Source organism: Solea senegalensis, linkage group LG7 (assembly GCF_019176455.1).
Source record: "Solea senegalensis isolate Sse05_10M linkage group LG7, IFAPA_SoseM_1, whole genome shotgun sequence".
In the NCBI taxonomy this organism is placed as follows: Eukaryota; Metazoa; Chordata; class Actinopteri; order Pleuronectiformes; family Soleidae; genus Solea; species Solea senegalensis.
Genome location: NC_058027.1, coordinates 12,690,193 through 12,709,373, shown reverse-complemented (window position 1 = coordinate 12,709,373; position 19,181 = coordinate 12,690,193). Strand labels below are relative to the sequence as shown.

At 41.3% G+C, this 19,181-nt stretch overlaps 1 protein-coding gene across 2 annotated transcripts in view; it reads right to left on the bottom strand.

The window, feature by feature from the left end:
• The window catches only part of LOC122772525 (MAM domain-containing glycosylphosphatidylinositol anchor protein 1), a 138,444-nt gene extending 119,681 nt beyond the window's left edge, over positions 1-18,763 (bottom strand). For both annotated transcript variants that reach the window (XM_044030668.1, XM_044030669.1), the window contains exons 1-2: positions 18,233-18,763; positions 17,001-17,090 (exon numbers count right to left, since the gene is read on the bottom strand). In XM_044030668.1, coding sequence (XP_043886603.1) covers positions 17,001-17,067 — 67 coding nt within the window. In that variant the 5' untranslated portion in view covers positions 17,068-17,090; positions 18,233-18,763. The remainder of the gene's footprint in view (positions 1-17,000; positions 17,091-18,232) is intronic.
• Between the last annotated feature and the right edge of the window lie 418 nt (positions 18,764-19,181).

The following is a 19,181-nucleotide window of genomic DNA, read 5'->3' as shown; positions in this document are numbered from 1 at the left end:
TATAAGCGGAGCACACCAGTGAATAATGAGGCTATTACTACCCCAGCAGGCCACAGAGCCTGCTCTCAATAATGTGTGTGCCTTCCGTGTGCGTTGCAACAGTGCGATCCTCTTAGTCAATATGCATCATGGGCCTTTGCTCTGAATTTTATATTTATATTTTTTATTAAACTCTTACCACAGCATCACAGGTCATTTTGTTTTCAGTTTATGGATTTAGTAAAGAAATGGTTAAGTCTGTGTGTGTGTGTGTGTGTGTGTGCACACTATGTCTGACATTTAAAAAGTAAATACTTATTAGAATACTTTATTGTCCCTTCCTTCATTCACAAAGCTCTATATTTAAAATGACCTCACATACATTATAGACCACTCCCCACTGGGCCTAACCATCTCATTATCTTAAAAATCTTTTCCTCTCTGGAGAGCCAGCCACAACAGTCACATCTGTGAGGATGTCCAGATTAATACCAATCAAAGTAAGGGTTAGTGGCACTTGCCGTACACCACTGTGCTTCAGAGTGGAAGAGACTTTGCTGTGTTGCCCTCCAAAGTCCTTCGTCAGGATCACCGAGAAAGAAGCAGGATCCAAGTGACATTGACACATCATCCATGCGCTAACATTAAAGCTAAATGTCACATATGTCAATGGAGAAAGGAACAGATCATCAGTGTATTTGTGTGTTTTTTGTAAGCGTGGCAGTCACAAAAAGTGTGGACATCTTTTGGTAAATTGCTTTTTGAGTGAATTGAATGTGTAAATAAGATTTATAATAATCTGGAAAATATTGTCAAGACATGTGTATATATTTACACGAGGATGTAATATTTGATGTATTTTATTAAGAAAAAATTAATTTCATGGGAAAAATGAGATCACAGAATTCTAATTCTAACAAAATCTACATATAGTTGGCTTTGAGTCGTCATGTGTCCTAGAAAAAAAAACACCTTAAACCTTACTGCAAGTGTGCTATGTTGAATTTAGAAAAACAAAAAACCCAGCATAATTCTTACTGACCTTGTAATTTCAAGCAGTGTGTGATAATGGCTGCTCTGTGATCAGTTCCCCTGTGTAAAGACACTTTTGCATCTCCCCAATGTTTGGTCCATCTGTGCCAGTTCAGCTGTGACAAGACAATCAAAGATAAAAATCCAACCTCAACGGTATTTGACTGTGATTGTTTCATATAGGTCAGCACCACTACTGGACATTTGTCTGTCTTCTGTCCTCAGCTGCAGAGGTTTTATGACTGCTCATTATGTCAAACAAGCTATTGTGCCTCAGAGACGGGGTAAGCGGTTGGATCCAGCACCGATTCTGTTCATTTTAGGCTGCCAACATGGCGGTTCATAGGTACCGAGTCACGTGACGTCTGGCGCTCTATTGTCACATTATTTTCTATGGTGCAAAGGCACTTTAAGTGAAAACTGTTTCCCCATTCTCATAAACTTTATTCTTGTTCACGACAAGATAAAAAAAATCATATTGATCACTCCACGGTTACAAGGACATCTTACAGATCAGCAGAAATATTTCACACACACTGAGAGAAAGAATCCATGACCTCTATTCATATTTGTGTGCGTGTGCGCACGTACAACAGCTGTAAATAAACCTAATCTGGTTAAAGACTGAGTATAATAGGGTTCATTAACACAGTGTCCAACCAATGACACGAGGCTGCTGCACATTGGTAGTAGCTGAAATGTCGTTACAAACACAAACACGGAGAGAACGAGGTGTCAAATAAAAATCTGAACGCACAATCACACAAACACTGTACCCAACAATGTGCTTGCTTTGTTTCTCTTCCTCAATTGACTTCATTTACAGATGTCCACCCACACACACACACATACATCAGTGTGATGAACAGTGGCAGAAAACACATTTCCAATGCAGCAACAAACCAATGACTGACAAGGTACAAAGAACCTGATATTATTGTGCAATGCTGATTTTCTTCTTCTTTTTTTTTTTACACAGTTGTTTTTGTTGAAATTAGCTCATGTCAGCATCCCCGGGTGTCCGTCTGTTGGACAGGACACAACCTGTATATCCCAAGGTTAGACTAAATAAATAAATGAGTGACAAGAGACAAAGGAGAAACTGTGTTTCAGGACAACAACTGAAAATAAAATTGATTAAACTGTCAAAAGATTGCTGTCAATTCTACTCCAGAGATGTCATGTTTAGTAAAGGATCAGTCTAGATTAAAAATATGTATAATTGAATTTTAGAGGGACAAAAATCCATAACTGGCTTCAAAGAGCATAATCCATCTTTCTGTCACTCTTTGTTTAGTTTTTTTTTTGTCTCTTCATCATCATGTCATGTGCTTATATGTCAGTAGGTGTCAGTAATTAGCTGTGAATTCACGAGGGACCACACAACCGGTGAGAATGTAGGAAAGTCGCTGCTTCTAATAACTAACTAATAACTCGATTTGGTTCAGTGTTTCAACAAACTAAAGTCAAGTCAGCTATTAAGCTGTATTAAAAAGAAATGTATTGGTAAATCAGTTGAATGTTTAATGGTGGTCATATTGTAAGAGTGTTGGCTCAACATGTAAGTTTTCTTTGAAAGACATTCTGTATGTACAGCTCTTTTCTTTAGCACAGTATAATAGCAGTAGGAAAAATTACACCATTTACTTTCATATTGGTTCCGAGTTTTCCGTCCAAGACACTGCATAGAATAGTGTTTACCCAAAATCTACCATTTTCAGGACATTTTCAGGACAAAATGTCTCGGGACATTTTATCATGACCTGACAGTGACTTGTAAAAACAGGTGCTGAGACCTTTGCTGCCGTGTCGTTATGGCTTCCTTTACACCTGGCATTAAAATGTGTTTTCTGTGATCGGATAGCACCTGACCACTTGTAAGCTCAGGTGTAAATAAACCCGAGGACGGATTGTTATCCGATCTGCCAAACTACTTTGGGAACACATGAGTGAAGAGTAAAGGCAATGTGTCACCAGTGCATCTCCGCTCCACCCACAGGAGCTATGAGAGCGGAAAGACGCCGCGTGGCTCAGAGCACAGCTAATGTGAAAGCGCCACTTTTTCCTCTTTTCCAAGACGGCGTCTTTGAGTCCGTACAATAGCGCGACTTGTGTGTGCGGCTAATGTTGTTGTTGACATGGCAGCGTACAGGACGTGACACCGTAGGATGCAGAAGATGAGGGGGAGGGGACAAAACAGGGGGAATGCCATGATCAGATAGTGATCAGATCTTGATGTGGACACCAGAGACACAAATGAATACCACGTGTGAATGCATGTGGTGAAGTGCTATCACTATCTGATCAAGAAAACACATTCCAGTGGGCCTCTGACCATCACTAGACAGAAACTAGGGATGCACAGTTTGTTTGTTGCCACTTTAAGGGTAAATGGTTAGTTGCAGTGATGTTTTACATTGACCCAATGTAGGGCTTTGCTTTAAAGTTGTTTGGAACCTTTTTTTTCTATACTCAGTCCATTGTCTTTAGACGTGCTGATGTATATTGCTGAGAAATGCTTGCAGCGTGAGGATGAAGCTGGGGTCATAGTGACACGGCCGGTGGCTGTCTGCGTAAAAGCACGCTGCATGTATGTTCTCTTCACGGGCAAGTTAGTTAATGCATGTAAACAAATGCAGTCGAGCGCTCTTAGAAAACGTACTCAGCCCCTTCACTTCCATTAGAAGACTATTTTTTCTCCCTTTAATCCACGAATGCTCACAAACATCTAAAATGGTAATATCAGCTCTAAACCAAAGCAAAACATTCTGTCAGGGAGCCAACACTATCACGGGGCACATTTATATTGCATCAAAAAGATTTTATTCAATTTGGCACCAGTAAGAAACTTTTTTTTTTTTCTTGGGCATGGATTCAAAGTCTTTGCCCACCAAACAAAAAGCAGCAATTAGAGCATTTGGTATGTTAAAGGAAGATGGAAGCGTTTGAAATCCCCGGGCTACCAATTACAACACACATAGATCTGATATGGGTGAAGAATTTTCACTGTGGTCAGATGTTTAATAAAATGTTAACATAAAACATGTCTTTTAGCTCTGGAATATTTGTAAGTCAAAAGCAAAATTTGACACCATGCTTTGGGGGAGAAAGATACACAAAATCATAAAAACAACAAATGAAGTGGAAATATAACATTTATGCTACATTAACTAGATTTAATTACTGGATCAAATATATAGCTGTAGATTTAATTAAATGCCCCGTAATAACGCTCTATTTCTACGTCATGTTATGGTGTGCATTAAACTGTGATTTCAGAAAGACAATGTCATCTCTCCAGTTTTACAAAAAAACATTCATACCTTAAGGCGTAATGTCTGTGTTCTGTGTCCGCAGAGAGTTGTACATGCGCGCTGCGCAGGCATACACACCCACGGCTCTATTCAAACTAAATGAGTAGAATCTGGCGTTTCACCTGAGCTTACTTCATACCATTTCATATGCTTTCCTATATCAATGCGTGCAGTCCGCATAGTCAAAAATACGGAGGCCGCGTGCTCCGTGCAGCGCGGTCGATGACATTTACATCATTCTAACCATAGCAGACCTCTGCAGACTCACTGACACGCGACAAGTATGACTCAGCATTCGCAGTGCTTGTACTTCCTGCTTCACAAAATAAAGTCCAATGCATGCACATACTACAGTTTGACTTTGTTCATTTGTCAGTGTTAGTAGCTGTCAAACACACAACGTCCACATCATGTAGGAATGAGCTCTAGGTCTGTATGACCTCATATTACCGCTGACGCACAGTATTTGATAAAATGCTGACACGTCTTAGTCATCTTCCGTTGACTGTTGATGATGGATTGACACAATCAAACATGAGTACAATCACCTAATTGTATGAACTGTTGTATGGACAGAATGAGCCTTTTATATTTATATCCACAATGGACAAACTAAACGTCTCTTGAGCTTTGATGCTAACTAAAGGCTTCACACACTCTCCAACACAACTTTGACTTAATCTTACACACTGTATCTTTAAGACAAAAAGTGCCACCGTCCACCTTTGTATGTGTTTCATATAAAATATAATTTAACAATTACAACAATGTATATCATCTCTGTCTAAACCTCTCACTAAAATGATGTTGGGTTATTTTTATGTATTTACTCTTTTTACTAATGATCTTTCAGGTTTGCTTCAACAAGAACATTCTGTCTGAAACACCAAAGGGAAAAAAGAAGTGCTATATTGGCATGAATTTAAAACAGGAATGAGCGACGGATAAAGAGAGTTGTGCAGAAAAGACAGCTGTGTAGAGGAAGAGAGGGCACAGGCAGAAAGAGTGTCAGAATGAAAGACAGACAGAAACTGTTGAATGTGTAATGATGTCTAGCCCATGATGTTTCCTGAAAGTCTCCACAATTACTACATGTTTTGGCCCATATGATGAGCAGCATGACCTGAAGCAATTTGCTAATGTTCCATAAAGTTCACCCCAACATAAACATTACCCACTCAGTGTACAAACAGTGTAAACTAAATGACATTCTTTGCATATTTGCACCCCGAACCCCTACTTGCATTTGTCCTTATAAATCGACCCTGTGCATTTCTTTCATCCACCATCATTATTCCCTCCATTCCCCTCTTTCCTTCCTCTGCAGAACCACTTCTGCACACAGGGAATGGCAGCAGTGGCTTCAATAATTCACTTCCCCTCAGAACAGGTTGTGTTTGCATTGCAGGGTGCTGCAGGCGAGAATAGAGAGGGCGAGGAGGGAAAGATTAAAAACAAGGAAGCATGAAGAATGAGCTCAAAATGGATGAAGACTTTGAAGACAGATTAAATGAAAGTAAAAGGGGAAAAAACTACAACAGAGGAGAAAGCATGTTGTGAGTAATCATGACATAGAAAAACAAAGAAGGTTCTGAAGGTGTTCACTTGTTGTCTCTTGTGCGTGGGAGCAAAATAACGTTTTCATATGAGAAAATAATAGTCAAAGAGGCTGCTCATGCAGGACAGGAGAGGATGAGGATGGTCTGAAGTCTTAAAATGCCACTGAAGCCTTGTGACAGAAAGCATGAGACCAATGATCTATGAAAAACTACTACTACCAAGTACAAACTTATACGACTGTATTTACCCATTGATCCATAGCGTTGGGGATGTTGACATCTAATAAATCAACTCTGGCCTGAACAGTATACCTGCTCATAAATGAGAAGAATCCTACAGCCAAATGTTAAATTGACAAATGATTAATTGGTTCCTTTGTCAAAATTTGAACTGAAGAGATTGGTCCATGAATCAATTACTCAAACGGCTGGAAGTTCATTTTAATGATAAACTGTTTCTGTCATTTTAATTTATAAATCACTGATGTAGCTTCTCCAGTGTGAACATTTCCATAATATCATTTTTGCTTTGGGGTCTTGGATCATAGGTTGTATGTAAAGTGTTCCGTAGATGTTTGTTTATTCATTATAAGAAACTCCACTAAAGCCAGAATTTACAAGATGGCAAAAAATCTTAATAAACAACAGTGATCCACAAAAAGTAAACATACTCATGAGGATTTGAACGGAAACAACGTTTGCATTTCACTCTCATTTCGTTTTGTCTAGTTTCGGGAGCATTTCTTGGTTCAGCGCCGTTTCTTCAAGGTGTTGATAAAGAAATGAGGTGAATTTTAAAGAGATACAAACATGTCAAGTTTTACATATCTTCAAATTTGACTTACATCTCTGCAAAAATCCTGGTACGCACATTATATCACAGCTGCTCTGAAACCTTTGCTGCTAACTCAGTAATGGCCCTGAGGTCAGGATGATGCACAAAGACTGTGAAATTTGCCTGATACCTGGACCAGTATTTTGCTTAACAGCACTTCCTCTTCAAATGAAAAATGTCTGAAGAAGTGATTTTTTATTTTTTTTCTAACTCGGCTAAAGGCATCATGCTGATTGAGTTGGAAATACGATTCCCACACGTGCATAAGTTGCAGATCTCATTTGTACATGTCCAAAATGTCCTGTCCTGACATTCATACATATATACATATCCTAAATATGAGTTAGTACACAATGATGTTCATTTACAGTCACGAGGCAGAAAGACTGACACGTTCCTCCGCTACATCATAGGCGAAAAAGTCATTGATGAGTATTTTCACAGAACATTATGAGTTGTACTTTGACCTTTTGGATATTAAATGCTGTGACACTACAATATATCTGTATGTGTTGTACATCATTTCGAGTTCTTGGGTTTGTCACAGCGACCGTTTGACCACGAAATAGTTAAGCAATTAATCCCTGTGACACCTCACATTTACAACGTTTGTTGCAGCAGGAAAATATAAGAGTTTGGTGTGGAGTCGCTGATCAAACCACTGCATGGATAAAAAGAGTGATATCTGGTCTTAATCCCCCTGTCGGAGCCTACATGTGGATGTTGGGATGGTGGTGGGGCTGAAGAAGGGGCATTTATACTTTACATCGCATTCTTGCATTAAAATATAATAGAGTTGTTGAATTTGTTTGATAAACAGAGAACTACTGCAGCTGATAACACATATTAAATCAATTCTAAGATGGACGGACAGACGGATAGATGGATGGATCTGAAAATGAATGTACTTTTAAAAATGATCGCAAGTCAAATCACAATTACTCATTTTCCCCAAATAGTTCAGCCATAATGGACGTGATGTCACGGTGACCTTGACCTCTGTCCTTTACCCCAAAATCCAAGTACTAATTCCTGAGATCTAAAATTCATGACATCTCAGTTCGGAAGATGTCGTTGAAAGTGTTTTGATGGCTTAAAAAATGCAAAACTATGGGGACACTAAAGGAGAAATCTGGAGACTACTGAAGTATTTAGCATGGAAGTATCATGTTTAATGAAAATACGTCAAATTGTTGAGGTATCAGGATGGATCAAAGTTGTAGACCAACATTGTCATGCCACTATATGGCTAAAAATATCTCCAGATATAAGTGTTGAGGAGGAAGATAAGTCCACAAATATGATTTTCAACTGCCAGCTGTAACAGGAAAACTGCACATAGTGTATGTGAGAATGACTACTCACCACCATGACTCACCTGTAATACTATACAGGCTGAGATTGGGAGTGCATGAAAGCGAGTTAGGGAGAATGCAGAGGAGTCCAAATGCATAGATTTATACCTCATGAGCACCACTGCTAGAATTTCACACCGTCATTAATATCAGTGGGCTGTGTTTCCCTTACCAATCATTTTTGTTTTTAGGGGGGGGGGTTGTTTTATTTCAGCGCAGCGTGGGTGTTTCTGCTGCCCTTTATGAGCGCATCCTCTCATTCCGACTCCCATCCTTACTCTGCTCTATCTCGCGCAGTTGTGGCTTCACACAGACACAAGTAGAGTGAGTTCATTTTGAAATTCCATGTGGGTTAGTACATGGAATATACTGAAAATAATGCATCGAATTCACAACTTTATTAGCAACTTCCGATCCAATCGAAACAAAACTCTCCTCACGATGCACCTTTTCCGCTGGCCTCCTTTCATGCGGTTGCTGCGAGCCTGGACTAACTCCGTGCTCCACAGTGTGAGCCCTCGTTCCCTGCTTCCCAAACCTGCCTGCACATTTTAATGACCGTGTGTGCTATGTCCTATATATGCAGTAAGTGAAGAGGTGGGTGGATGCTTGCCATTGAATTGGCGGATGATAGCAAAAAGATGACAGGGCTTTGGAAGAGGAAAAAAAAAAAAAGGGCGGGGGTTTGGAGATAGTGGGGAAAGGGGGAAGCAGGTAAACAATGACGAAAAGCGATGAAGTGAGTTAAAGGCATAGATCTGTTGAAACAGTTTGGATTAATGGAGAGAACTGGGTGGAAAGATGATGTAAAATAGAGAATGGGTACATTTTATTTGACACGTTAAGGGAACCTGCTGAGAGAGAAAAGGGGATCAGAAAGATGAGAGAAGAGAGGGAGATGACAGGGACATCTATTGTGACAGGTAAAAGTTTTGTAGAAGGGTAAAGACGGAATGAAGGAGAAGGAAGAGGAGGACAGGGATCAGGATGTGGAGCCAGTGGCAGATAAATTGCTACACTGACAACATGGGGGCTTTTCAACATATCAGACAGATTATCCTCTATCTCCTCCGAGCCAGGTGGAAATGCACAGGGAAGGGACAGGACAGTATGAAACCAAAATAAAGCAGCAAACCAAAATTTCAAACATCATAAGCGGCAGAATATTTTTTCTTAAAACCATCGTGAGCAGTGGGAGGAGAAGGGGAGCGAGTGAACAATAGGTAGAGAGAGAGAGCGAGTGGCGCGCATCGCTGAATTATTGAGGCCAGACGTGTTGGAGCAGAAGATAGATTTCTAGTGTTGATCCCTTCCCACTGTCAGAAAGTTTTGTTGGACATGACCAACCCCTGTATTCGCGGTTGATTTTGTGTTCTGTGTTTTCAGTGCTAAAAACCCAGGGAGAGGCAGAACAAATGTGGGTGGAGCGACCTGTGTGTGTGTGTGTGTGTGTGTGCGCTTCCTTTAATAATGGAATCTCTCTATGAGATGCCAAGGTTTTCTGTCAGTTGGCCGTCAGTTACTATGTGCTGGTTTTGAATTAAATGACATATCTATATTCTTTTTATTTTTATGCCAAAGGTATTAAAAGGCGGTAGGAACCGCTGCCTGTACGCACAACAATGATGGACACTCCGTGACACTCTTTGCCCTTTGCGTTGTGTTCCAAAGCCTCCGCCAAAGATTAGTTTTTAAACATCTCTTACAGTAACACTGTAAGAGATGAATGAATAACATTTGATTTGGACACAGTTCCAGCACATTACATTACAGCTATTTAGTGGAAAGAAATGACATTGTTTAATTAACGCAACAAAATTAAATTTCCTCTTTGGACATTGAACTGAAGAAGAGGACAATAGAAAGTGGTGAGAGGGAGTGAGTTGGACAAGAGAGCAAGTGTCAACCAGTCATGACGTCACACAAAGGAATCTGAGCTCCCATTTTTAAGCCTTAAAAGCCTTTGTGGGTTGGCCAGCGCCATGTTGATGACGTTTTGCAACTGGAAATTCACAGATGTCTCCTATAACCAGCTGTCAATCACACTGGTATCCACTGTGTCATGCTTTATGGTCTATTTTTATTTAAATGGGCACATACTTTACAAAACTGAATCATGTTCTATTTAAGAGGACCCAGAATTAGCAATGGAGACCATTAACTCCTCAGTAACATTTTACTGATGTTGTAAATCAAGTGGTAAGTGGGCTAATTTTCCCTATAGACTTCTATTCAAAGTGGCTTATTTTTGCAAACAGCAGAGCCAGTGGGAGAGCTGGGTGCTGTAGACAAATGAAAGTGTAAGAATGAAATGAAGAAGAGTGACAGTGTGAGAGAAAAGCAGGAGGAGGCAGACAGTCTCTGATGTCAACCATGTTCTCGCCACTGTTCACAAGCATCCTGTTGCCTTCATGAATAAGTAAGATGCCAAATGTTCCCTCCCTTGTGCTTTCGCGCACGCAAGCGCACACGCATAACAAAAAACTTACACTCCCTCTCCTGTCTGTTGTGATTCTTAACAATACATCTGCTAAAATACGAGTCTCACCGCAAATTTGAAAACTGCACACAACACGGGCGTGAAAATTCCTATAAAAAATGGAGGTGGAGCCTAGAAAGTAAAAAATGAAATTCTATGGGAAGCTCTTCAATAGAATAGATGTGAGTTTTGTAAATTATGTTAGAGGAGAATAGATGATAAAGTACTAGTATGGTCCAAGTTTCAAAAACTGACATGGACCTGTTCAAATTGCAGATCTCAAGACTTCACAATGGGAGTCTGTTTTGCAACCAGAAGACGACATTTTCCATTTTTATATGTGCACTCCTGAATTGGAGCCGGTGAGAGTTGCTTGATAATGTCTGACAGAGTGAGTGCGGTACAGAGGAGGAAAGTGAAGTTTTACTGACAGTTTTTCCTGCCCATAGGGCACACATGTCATCCTACACTCTGGACACTTTCATCCAAAGAGAGGTGTGTGTGTGTGTGTGTGTGTTATTAAAGACTGGCAGAGGGATGAGAGCTGGGTAAAAGTGAGGGTAACGATCTGTGATTTCAGCTAAGGGTAAAGGTAAGTACAGTCAGGGATGCATGTGCACAAGCATGTGGAAATGTGAGCGTGGGCTTTCGTGTTACTGTGTGTGGATGTGATCTGCATGAACGAGAACATCATCATATGAGACAGGGAGACTGAGTGACGGGGGAAAAACACAAACAAAGAGGTGGAGGAAAGGTTAGATGATGCCCGTTGGAAAAGAAAAAAAGAAAAAATTCTCTGGGCTCTTTGGTGAAGACACACGCCGGCGGAACCTGCAGGGATTCTCAACATTTCACTTCTCTTCAAGAAATGTCAGTCTTTGATTTGAAAACTGAAATTGAAATTGTAAGATTTCCTTATTCAGTTTCACTAAGAGTCTTTAAAGTGTGGCTAAGTAAATGTTGACAGAGATATATGAGCAGTATCCTGAGTTTGATGAGCAAATTACCACTCATGTCTGCTGATGTAATACATTTAGATTCAGCAGCTTGAAGAGTGGAAGGAGTGGGAAACGGCTAACTTGGCTCTGCAAAAACTTAGTCTATACAGAAATGCCGCGGAACATGTTAAATCCATAGTGAAATAACAATCCCCTTTTTAAGGATACGTGCTGGACACTGCCTTGACTGGGAGCAGTTGCCAAGCAACCAGAAGATACTCCAGAAAGTTACTAGGTCTGGACAAGAACATGTCCAACACACAACAGAAAAATATTCCCTCTGTTTCCACTGCTTATGCCAAGATATGCAAATCAACTGCAGCATTAATGTACTGGTGTATTTCCCAAATCTATTCCTTTAAATTAAAAAAGTTACACAGCACAAATTGTTATTAAATCAAGTAAAGCCTTCTGCCTTCTATTGCTAACTCTCAGCATGGATAGATGAAATAAATGAATAATTAAATGCATGCCTGGTAAAAGAAGCCACCCTGACCAACATATTAACCAATGAAACACTGTCTAACAGCTTAGGTGTGAAACGTGTCCTTTCTGGGGAGATGTATTACTATTTCACCTTACTCAAGGCCCCAGTGTGCCAGACTGCCCACCTTTACCTCCTGCCTTTTGCCCACCTCAGGCTCAGAGAGTAACTGGTGGGAGGCAGAGTGATAAATCAGACCTCCCAAGACATTGTCTTAATGCTCTTATCCTTTACCCCTAGGTAGCGAGTCTAGTGTAAACCACAGTCAACATATCACTTTGGCCACACACCTATGGCTCTGTTGCTGACCTGTGGGTTAATAGAAACGTTGTCAGGCTTTAATATCCAGTCAGCCATACAGCAGAGAAAGAATAGGAAACTGGATCGGAGAGGAGAGGAGAGGAGAGGAGAGGGGAGGAGAGGAGGCAAAAAAGAGGAAAGGATGTGCAAAATAAGCATGAAAAAAAGGAGTGTTGTGTACTGTAATTTGGAAACCCTTTCAACGTGAAGGCAGCGGGGACACAACTACTACACAAAGGACCTAGTTAACATGAGGGGAAAGGAGAGATAATTAAAGCAGCGTGTGCACTAAAATTTTTAGCAGGTGGGATGGGATAAGAGACTGACAAAGATGAGTGGAGACAGATACAAGGAGGGGGAGGGACGAGGAGAGAAAGGGGGAGGTGAGTAAATGTAGAAGGTGAGAAGACACATTGCTCCTAATAGGTAAAGCATTTTACATCTCAACTTTAAATTGTTAATTGTGGTGAGTGAAGAGGAATCCAATATGCATTACAAACAATTAAGACGCCTGCCAACGTGCATCAGCCCTCCAATTCAGCCAAACCAATATCGCCCGTCTGTTCTCTGCAAAGAATAGATTCCTTAAATTGCCTTACAGTCTACAACATAATCAAATAATCCGGCTTCCAACACTGGATCCCTCTGGTCAAGTACTGACGCTTGGTGCCTTGTGTCTCTTTACAGTGTTGAGCAGGCAAAAATCTATCCATCTATCCATCATTGTCATTTGGACAGTGCTAAAAAAAAAACTGTTTGAGCGCCATTAATTAACTTCCAAGGACTTTAATTAAACATAATAAAGAGAAAGGTCAGGCTACAATCACTGACTACTGATCACATTAGTTTGGAGAGGGTGCATGTGTGTGTGTGCGCGTGTGTGCATGCATCTAGGCATTAATATTACTCAAGTTGTGGGGACCCTTTATCTGTTTACACAGTTCCATTGTGGGGACTGGTCACTATGAGGTCAGCAAAACACAAGCGTAATGAGGCAGAGTCGGAGGAGGGGAGCAGGTGTCAGAATGTAGGGAGGTAAGAGGTTATCATTATCTCCAGTTTAATGCTTTAGTCTCCTCCTATCACAGTCTGGCCTCTTCCTCAGCCAGCCTTCTTCTGCCTCACAGCCGGCGATAAATTATGGATGCTTATTAGAAAAGAGCAATATTCAGCATGCAAAATAAACCCAGCAAAAAAAAAAAAAGACATGAAAGAGACACAAACAAACAAAAAGTGCTGATCATGTGGGGAGAGGAGGAGCGTCAAAGTCATGGAATGATCTTTTCCTGCCTCACACTACATGTGCCGTGACAGATGTTGATTATTCGCCTACACATACCAAAACTGCAATCCAATCAATGATTCTCAATCATTTAATTTTTAGCTTGGGCAACAGCTTCAGACTTCAGAGTGTTGTTAAACTTGTGCGCAATGTTGGCATATTACATTTACTATCATAATGCTTGATTATGTGGTCTGTGGCAAGTGCTCCACAAAATCCTCCAAAAAAAAAAAAGAAGAGGGGGAGGAATTTAAGTGAAGCTAAATCATTGATTTAAGTTAATTAAATGTCCTGTTGACGAGCACATAATGAAGCATCATATTGGGGGCTAAACGCTGCCTTGATTCCATCTCCAGCAGAAGCTCAAAGGTTTAGTGTGACTTTGTCAAGCAATCAATAATTTGGTGTCCCTGTGAACTCTGTGGGTTCGCACAGTGCGATATGAGGCATGCAACGTGAAGTCGGAGAGACACTGGTGAGTCACATCCTGTGAGCCAGTCTGAAAACTGTCCAAACCTCCCTTTATCCTGAAGAAAGTTGGGAGTCTGTGCGTGCGAACGCCACAGTCGCTTTGTAATCTCTAGGGTGACAGCACGCAGATTAAATGATTCTTGAAAAGCACTATATGTGTGGACGAGGATGTTTGTGATCAGTGTGTGGAGAAGAATTTAAAAGGCTTACAACGGAAAAACAACACGGATTGGGAAAGAGAACGCTAATAAACAACAAAGCTTGCTGTAGAAAACATGTGTTGCACAGATTTTTTCTTTTTTCCTGCCTGTTAACCAAAGCTCCGTCTTCCCCTGGTGCACCTCTCTGCACAATCTTTTAATGGTTTTGAAGGACAGGTGTTACAAGCTTTCTGACAGCCTATCAAAATTCACGGAAGCGCAATCAATACTACACTGCTGTAAGACAGGCAGTGACTGATTTACAAGTCCCTGCTGATCCAGCAAACTGTTGCAGTGGGGAGAACAGCACGTGTGCTGTGCTGCACACACACACACACACTCACACACACACACAGAGAAAATTGGCTCATATGCACGCATGCATTTAGCGTGTGAACTCGCACCTACACACTCAAGCAAAAACACCTGCACGGACAGACTCACAGGCATGAACTGAGAAACGCACGCATCCAAACCCCCCCCCCCAGAGGAGGCTACAGTAAATGAACCTCACAGCCATCCAAAGCGCTGACATCAATCAGGCATACTTTCACCGTTCGGCTCCCGGTGGACAGTGAGTCGCATCTGTTTGCTGCAGCAAGTGTTAAACAATTGCAAAGTGAGGGAAACCATGTGATGCATATTTGCATATACACGTCAAGCAAAAGGTCTTAAACCCAATGGCTCTCTCCCTTTCCTCTCAACGATCTTATTTACTTAATGAGGACAATAAAGTATATATTTGTCTGTCTATATCTAGACAACCTGTGAAACTATTTATTCTTGATTCTTTCTTCTTTTTTTTTTTTTTGGCGTGCATGAAACAGTTATTACACGGGCACACACAGCTGAGCACCGCCATCGCAACGTCCACCTGGGAACACGGGGCTTGTGAATGCTGCCAAGGACTATTCCCACAATGCTTTTGGACTTTTCCTGTCTCGGCAGAGAGTTGAAAGAGTGCTGTTGCACATTCAACAAACACAAACACACAACAACACATGGCTGTAATGACTGCCGCAGACTACGTGTCCGCTTTGAACCGAAGGTTATTTCTGACAGTGTGGAAGTCGAATTATATAGGAAAGGTCAAAGATCAGAGAGCCGACATGGAGCCGATCTCACTGATGCCAGGAAAATACTGTTGTAATATAGTGTTCTGAACTATAACTCACAATATTGGCTGACAAATTAGTGGAGATGATCTCATCCAGGCTTTTGTTTCAACCGCACCAATGTTTTGACTGGGGAAGCCAAGGTCATTCTCCCAAAACGGTGTGTTTATCAGAAGGTTTGGTAGCCAGGAAGCAGGAATAAGGAGGAATTTCCAATAACACACACGTACATGTACAAAATAATGCCATATACACACATGGGTGCACTCTCAGCGAGTGACGTGCGGGTTGGAGTATAAAAGACTGTTCACATATTCGCGAGTGTTGTTCCACTGCTGTGTACCATGTACATTGTAAATAGAGCTTTGCCTTGCTTAGGCTGCAAATACTTCACTTCAGTCTGTATTAGCACTTATTTTCTCCACAACATAATTGGTGTCACCAACAGGATTCGAAACAGGGAAACCCTTCTTTCTGTATCACCCTTTAAACTTCAAAATGATCTCATTAAGTTGACGTGAAGAAATAAATGGAAACAAGAAGGGCAAACTAGAGGCAAGAGCTTCTGCAGGACCGCGTAACTGACTGAGGAGACAAAGGATGGAAAAAAAAAAAAAACACATTTAAAGAAAATGACTACCGCCTCTGAAAGTAACTTGCCAATTAAGTGGCAAAACAACAGATTATTCCTTAAGATAGCTGGAGAGCGTTGTTCAAAAATAAACACTTTAGTCATTTAAGTTGTGTAAACCGGTGATGCAAAAACAAGTAAAGACTTGTGAGATTATAATTCACACTAATACTGAGAGATCTAGATTGGTATAAGCCTGAATCGTTGGTCAGGACTTATGTGACTGTCAGCTTTTCCTGGTGTGATGTCAGGCTGTGGGATTGTTTATGACAACAGCACTCGCTGCAACTATGACTAAAGAGACCTTGTTTTCAATGGCTGTCACATGCCTTCAAACATCCGAATCAATGTATCAAAGCTGACAGTTCAGTTTGTGTGTTTGCTTTGCCAGAAGGGACAGGAGGATGCATATTTGGCCGGGCGCCTGTGGCTGAAGTAACCGAGTCTTTGTAGTACACTAGACAGCCTTTAAAAAAAAGGACAAATCTGTGCCTTATCCTCAAAAGCACAGTGTGACTGTCGTGTTCAACCGCTCACAAAATGAGCCGTGTTTTCACACAACTCTGCCAAGTCTTTTCCTCCACCATGCAGTAATAACCATAAATCTTAAACAATAAACTTTGTGTAATGAAACCCCTAATCTGTCGAGGCCCTAATGCAAATTTTTTTCCACAAAGATTCTTATCAGCCTAAAATTGGATTTAGTCTGGATTTACCGCGGCAGGGTTTCCCCTCCACTTCACCGACGGATGTTTCGTGTGACATCTAAGGAGTAATATCTCCTTTTCAAGTTCATTTGCTGTTGATCTCCCTGAAGCTAGTGTTGCAGTGGTGCAAGCGACGCCTTTGTGAACTAGTCCTCAAACTAATCAACATCCATACTACAATGGGGTCCAGTCTGCCTGTACTAATGATGCATGAAGTGATGTATAAAAGGGAATGCATTTATAAAGATCACATTCCTACCGTAAACTCCTTGGCTCCAGGCAAGAGGGTAGACACTAGAAAATAACAAAATCCAAAAAAGCTCCATGTTTAGCTCACATCCGTCATAACCTACGAAAAAAAGGGGGGTAGAAAGGAAGAGGTGAAAACACAGTCACACAAGGGAACAGCCTGCAGATGTACGTGACAAACAAGAGGAGACAGCTGAGTGACTGTTATCAAACACAAGACGAGATACATTCAGTTAGGTTTTCATGTTCATCCTTGTCTCCTCTCACCCTTTGAGCCATGAAAATAATATTACAGAGCAACTTATCCCCCGCTGCACTGCCTACATAGTTCCATTCCACTTAAAGGGCGGGTAATTCAATCACAAATCGTGGATTATAAGAAGCTTACACGCAGGATAGTGTGCGTTAGAGAATTGGAGATTGACAGGATTTGTCTGCTGTTTAACTCCCTCACCCCAGTGAGTCACGGGTGGGCAGGTGAGGACAGGAGGAAAGAAAACTGGAGGAGTCACAGAGGATTTAGCACAACATGGGGTCAGGCACCTTGGACCTGCAACACCCACATATACGCACACTGCCTTTCCTGCAGATCAATAACTTTTCCCACAGTGTCCCAGTGGTGTTTGGAGGGTGATGGGTCAAGTTAGTTTACAGAAAAAAGAAGAAAGAAATACTCTTTTTTGTATATATATATATATATATATATATATATATATATATCTTTTGATCCTCTTTACAATACAGAGCGACTGTTGTTAGGGAGCACATCTGTGCGCAGGGCATAGCCTGTGGAAAACCTGGTGAAGGATAAAACGCAGCTGGACTCGAGAGGCTAATGGAGCGTCTTCCGTGACACCTCTGACCGGTCACGAGGATTCCCCTCCGACATCTGTCCTTGATATTTTTATACTGGCTCTGAGTGGCTGCACTGACAGGAGCATGATCAAAGTTTCATGGCATCTGTGTCTGATCATTATAAATAATAACAATAATAATAATATTAATAAAAAAAAGATTGTCAATTATGGTGTAAATTAAAAATCGACAGGTAATTTCCAAAGAAAGAAATCAACTTTGATCAAAAATTCTCTGAGTTTAAGATACACTAAGTTTAATGTGAAATATTACTGCATTCTATAGGTAGGTGTCCTTTTGTTTATTCTAAGTGTTTGATATCCTCAACTGCACATTATACAAACAAAAAACAAAAACATCGGAGAAGAGATGCAACGTCTCGAGTACCTTGTCTCCGAGATGTCGTCCTCTGGGTCACTCTTCTATACCGCGCAATGTGTCCACTCCTCCCCGCTCAGCGACGAGGTTTCCTCCGCTCCCCGTTTAACAATCTGCAAGTCTCGGTCTTCCAAAAAATGTCTTTAAAAGTTGAATATCCTCCTCCGGCGGGCGTTCGACACGAGCTTTACATGTCCCGAGCAGTGTAATGTGGAGTCAGTCGAGCTCCCAGTTGCCTGAAATCATCTCCTCAGTGTGTTAAACTTTTATTTTACGCACAGAGAGTCAGATTTCACCGCTGCAGGATTCCAGAGTCCCACTTTACAAAAGCCAAGGAAGAAAAAAGAACACTTTCCCCTTAGAAAAACTCAAGCAGGGTTAGTTTTTGCTCAATTCTACAAAGCCATTCTCCTCCTGTGTGGATTATTTACTATCACGGTCGTGGTTGGAGTGGTTTTTACTCTGACAGTCTCGTGAAGCTCCTCTCACACAATCACGCGCTCTGAGAATGAGCTCCCCTCCGCTCGGTCAATCAGCGCTGTGTCTGTGGACTCCAGTGATGCTGGCCAAGTGGAATATGTGCGCAGACTGAGAACGACCGCCCCTGTCTGTGAAGAGAGGCGGGCGGGGGGGGTGGAGAGGATGGAGGACAGAGGATTCTACACATAGATGCGCTCCAGCCTCAGCTCCACACTGAACAGGTTGTCAAACGAACAGCAGTGTCTGTGGCCCCCCTCCCCTTTTCTTTTTTAAGACCTCCCGGTCTCCTTTTCAAAACAAAAATAGGTGTTCTGCCCTTTTTGGGTTCGTTGGTCTTCTGTTGTCGGAGTTTGGAAGCTGCGGTGCCGCCGGTCCTCTGTGTCAATTAAATGTAAAAAAAAAAGCGCTCCGCAAGTTTATTCGGACTCGTGCGGAGTCTGTAAACAGCACCACACCTGTCTGCACCAATTATTTATGA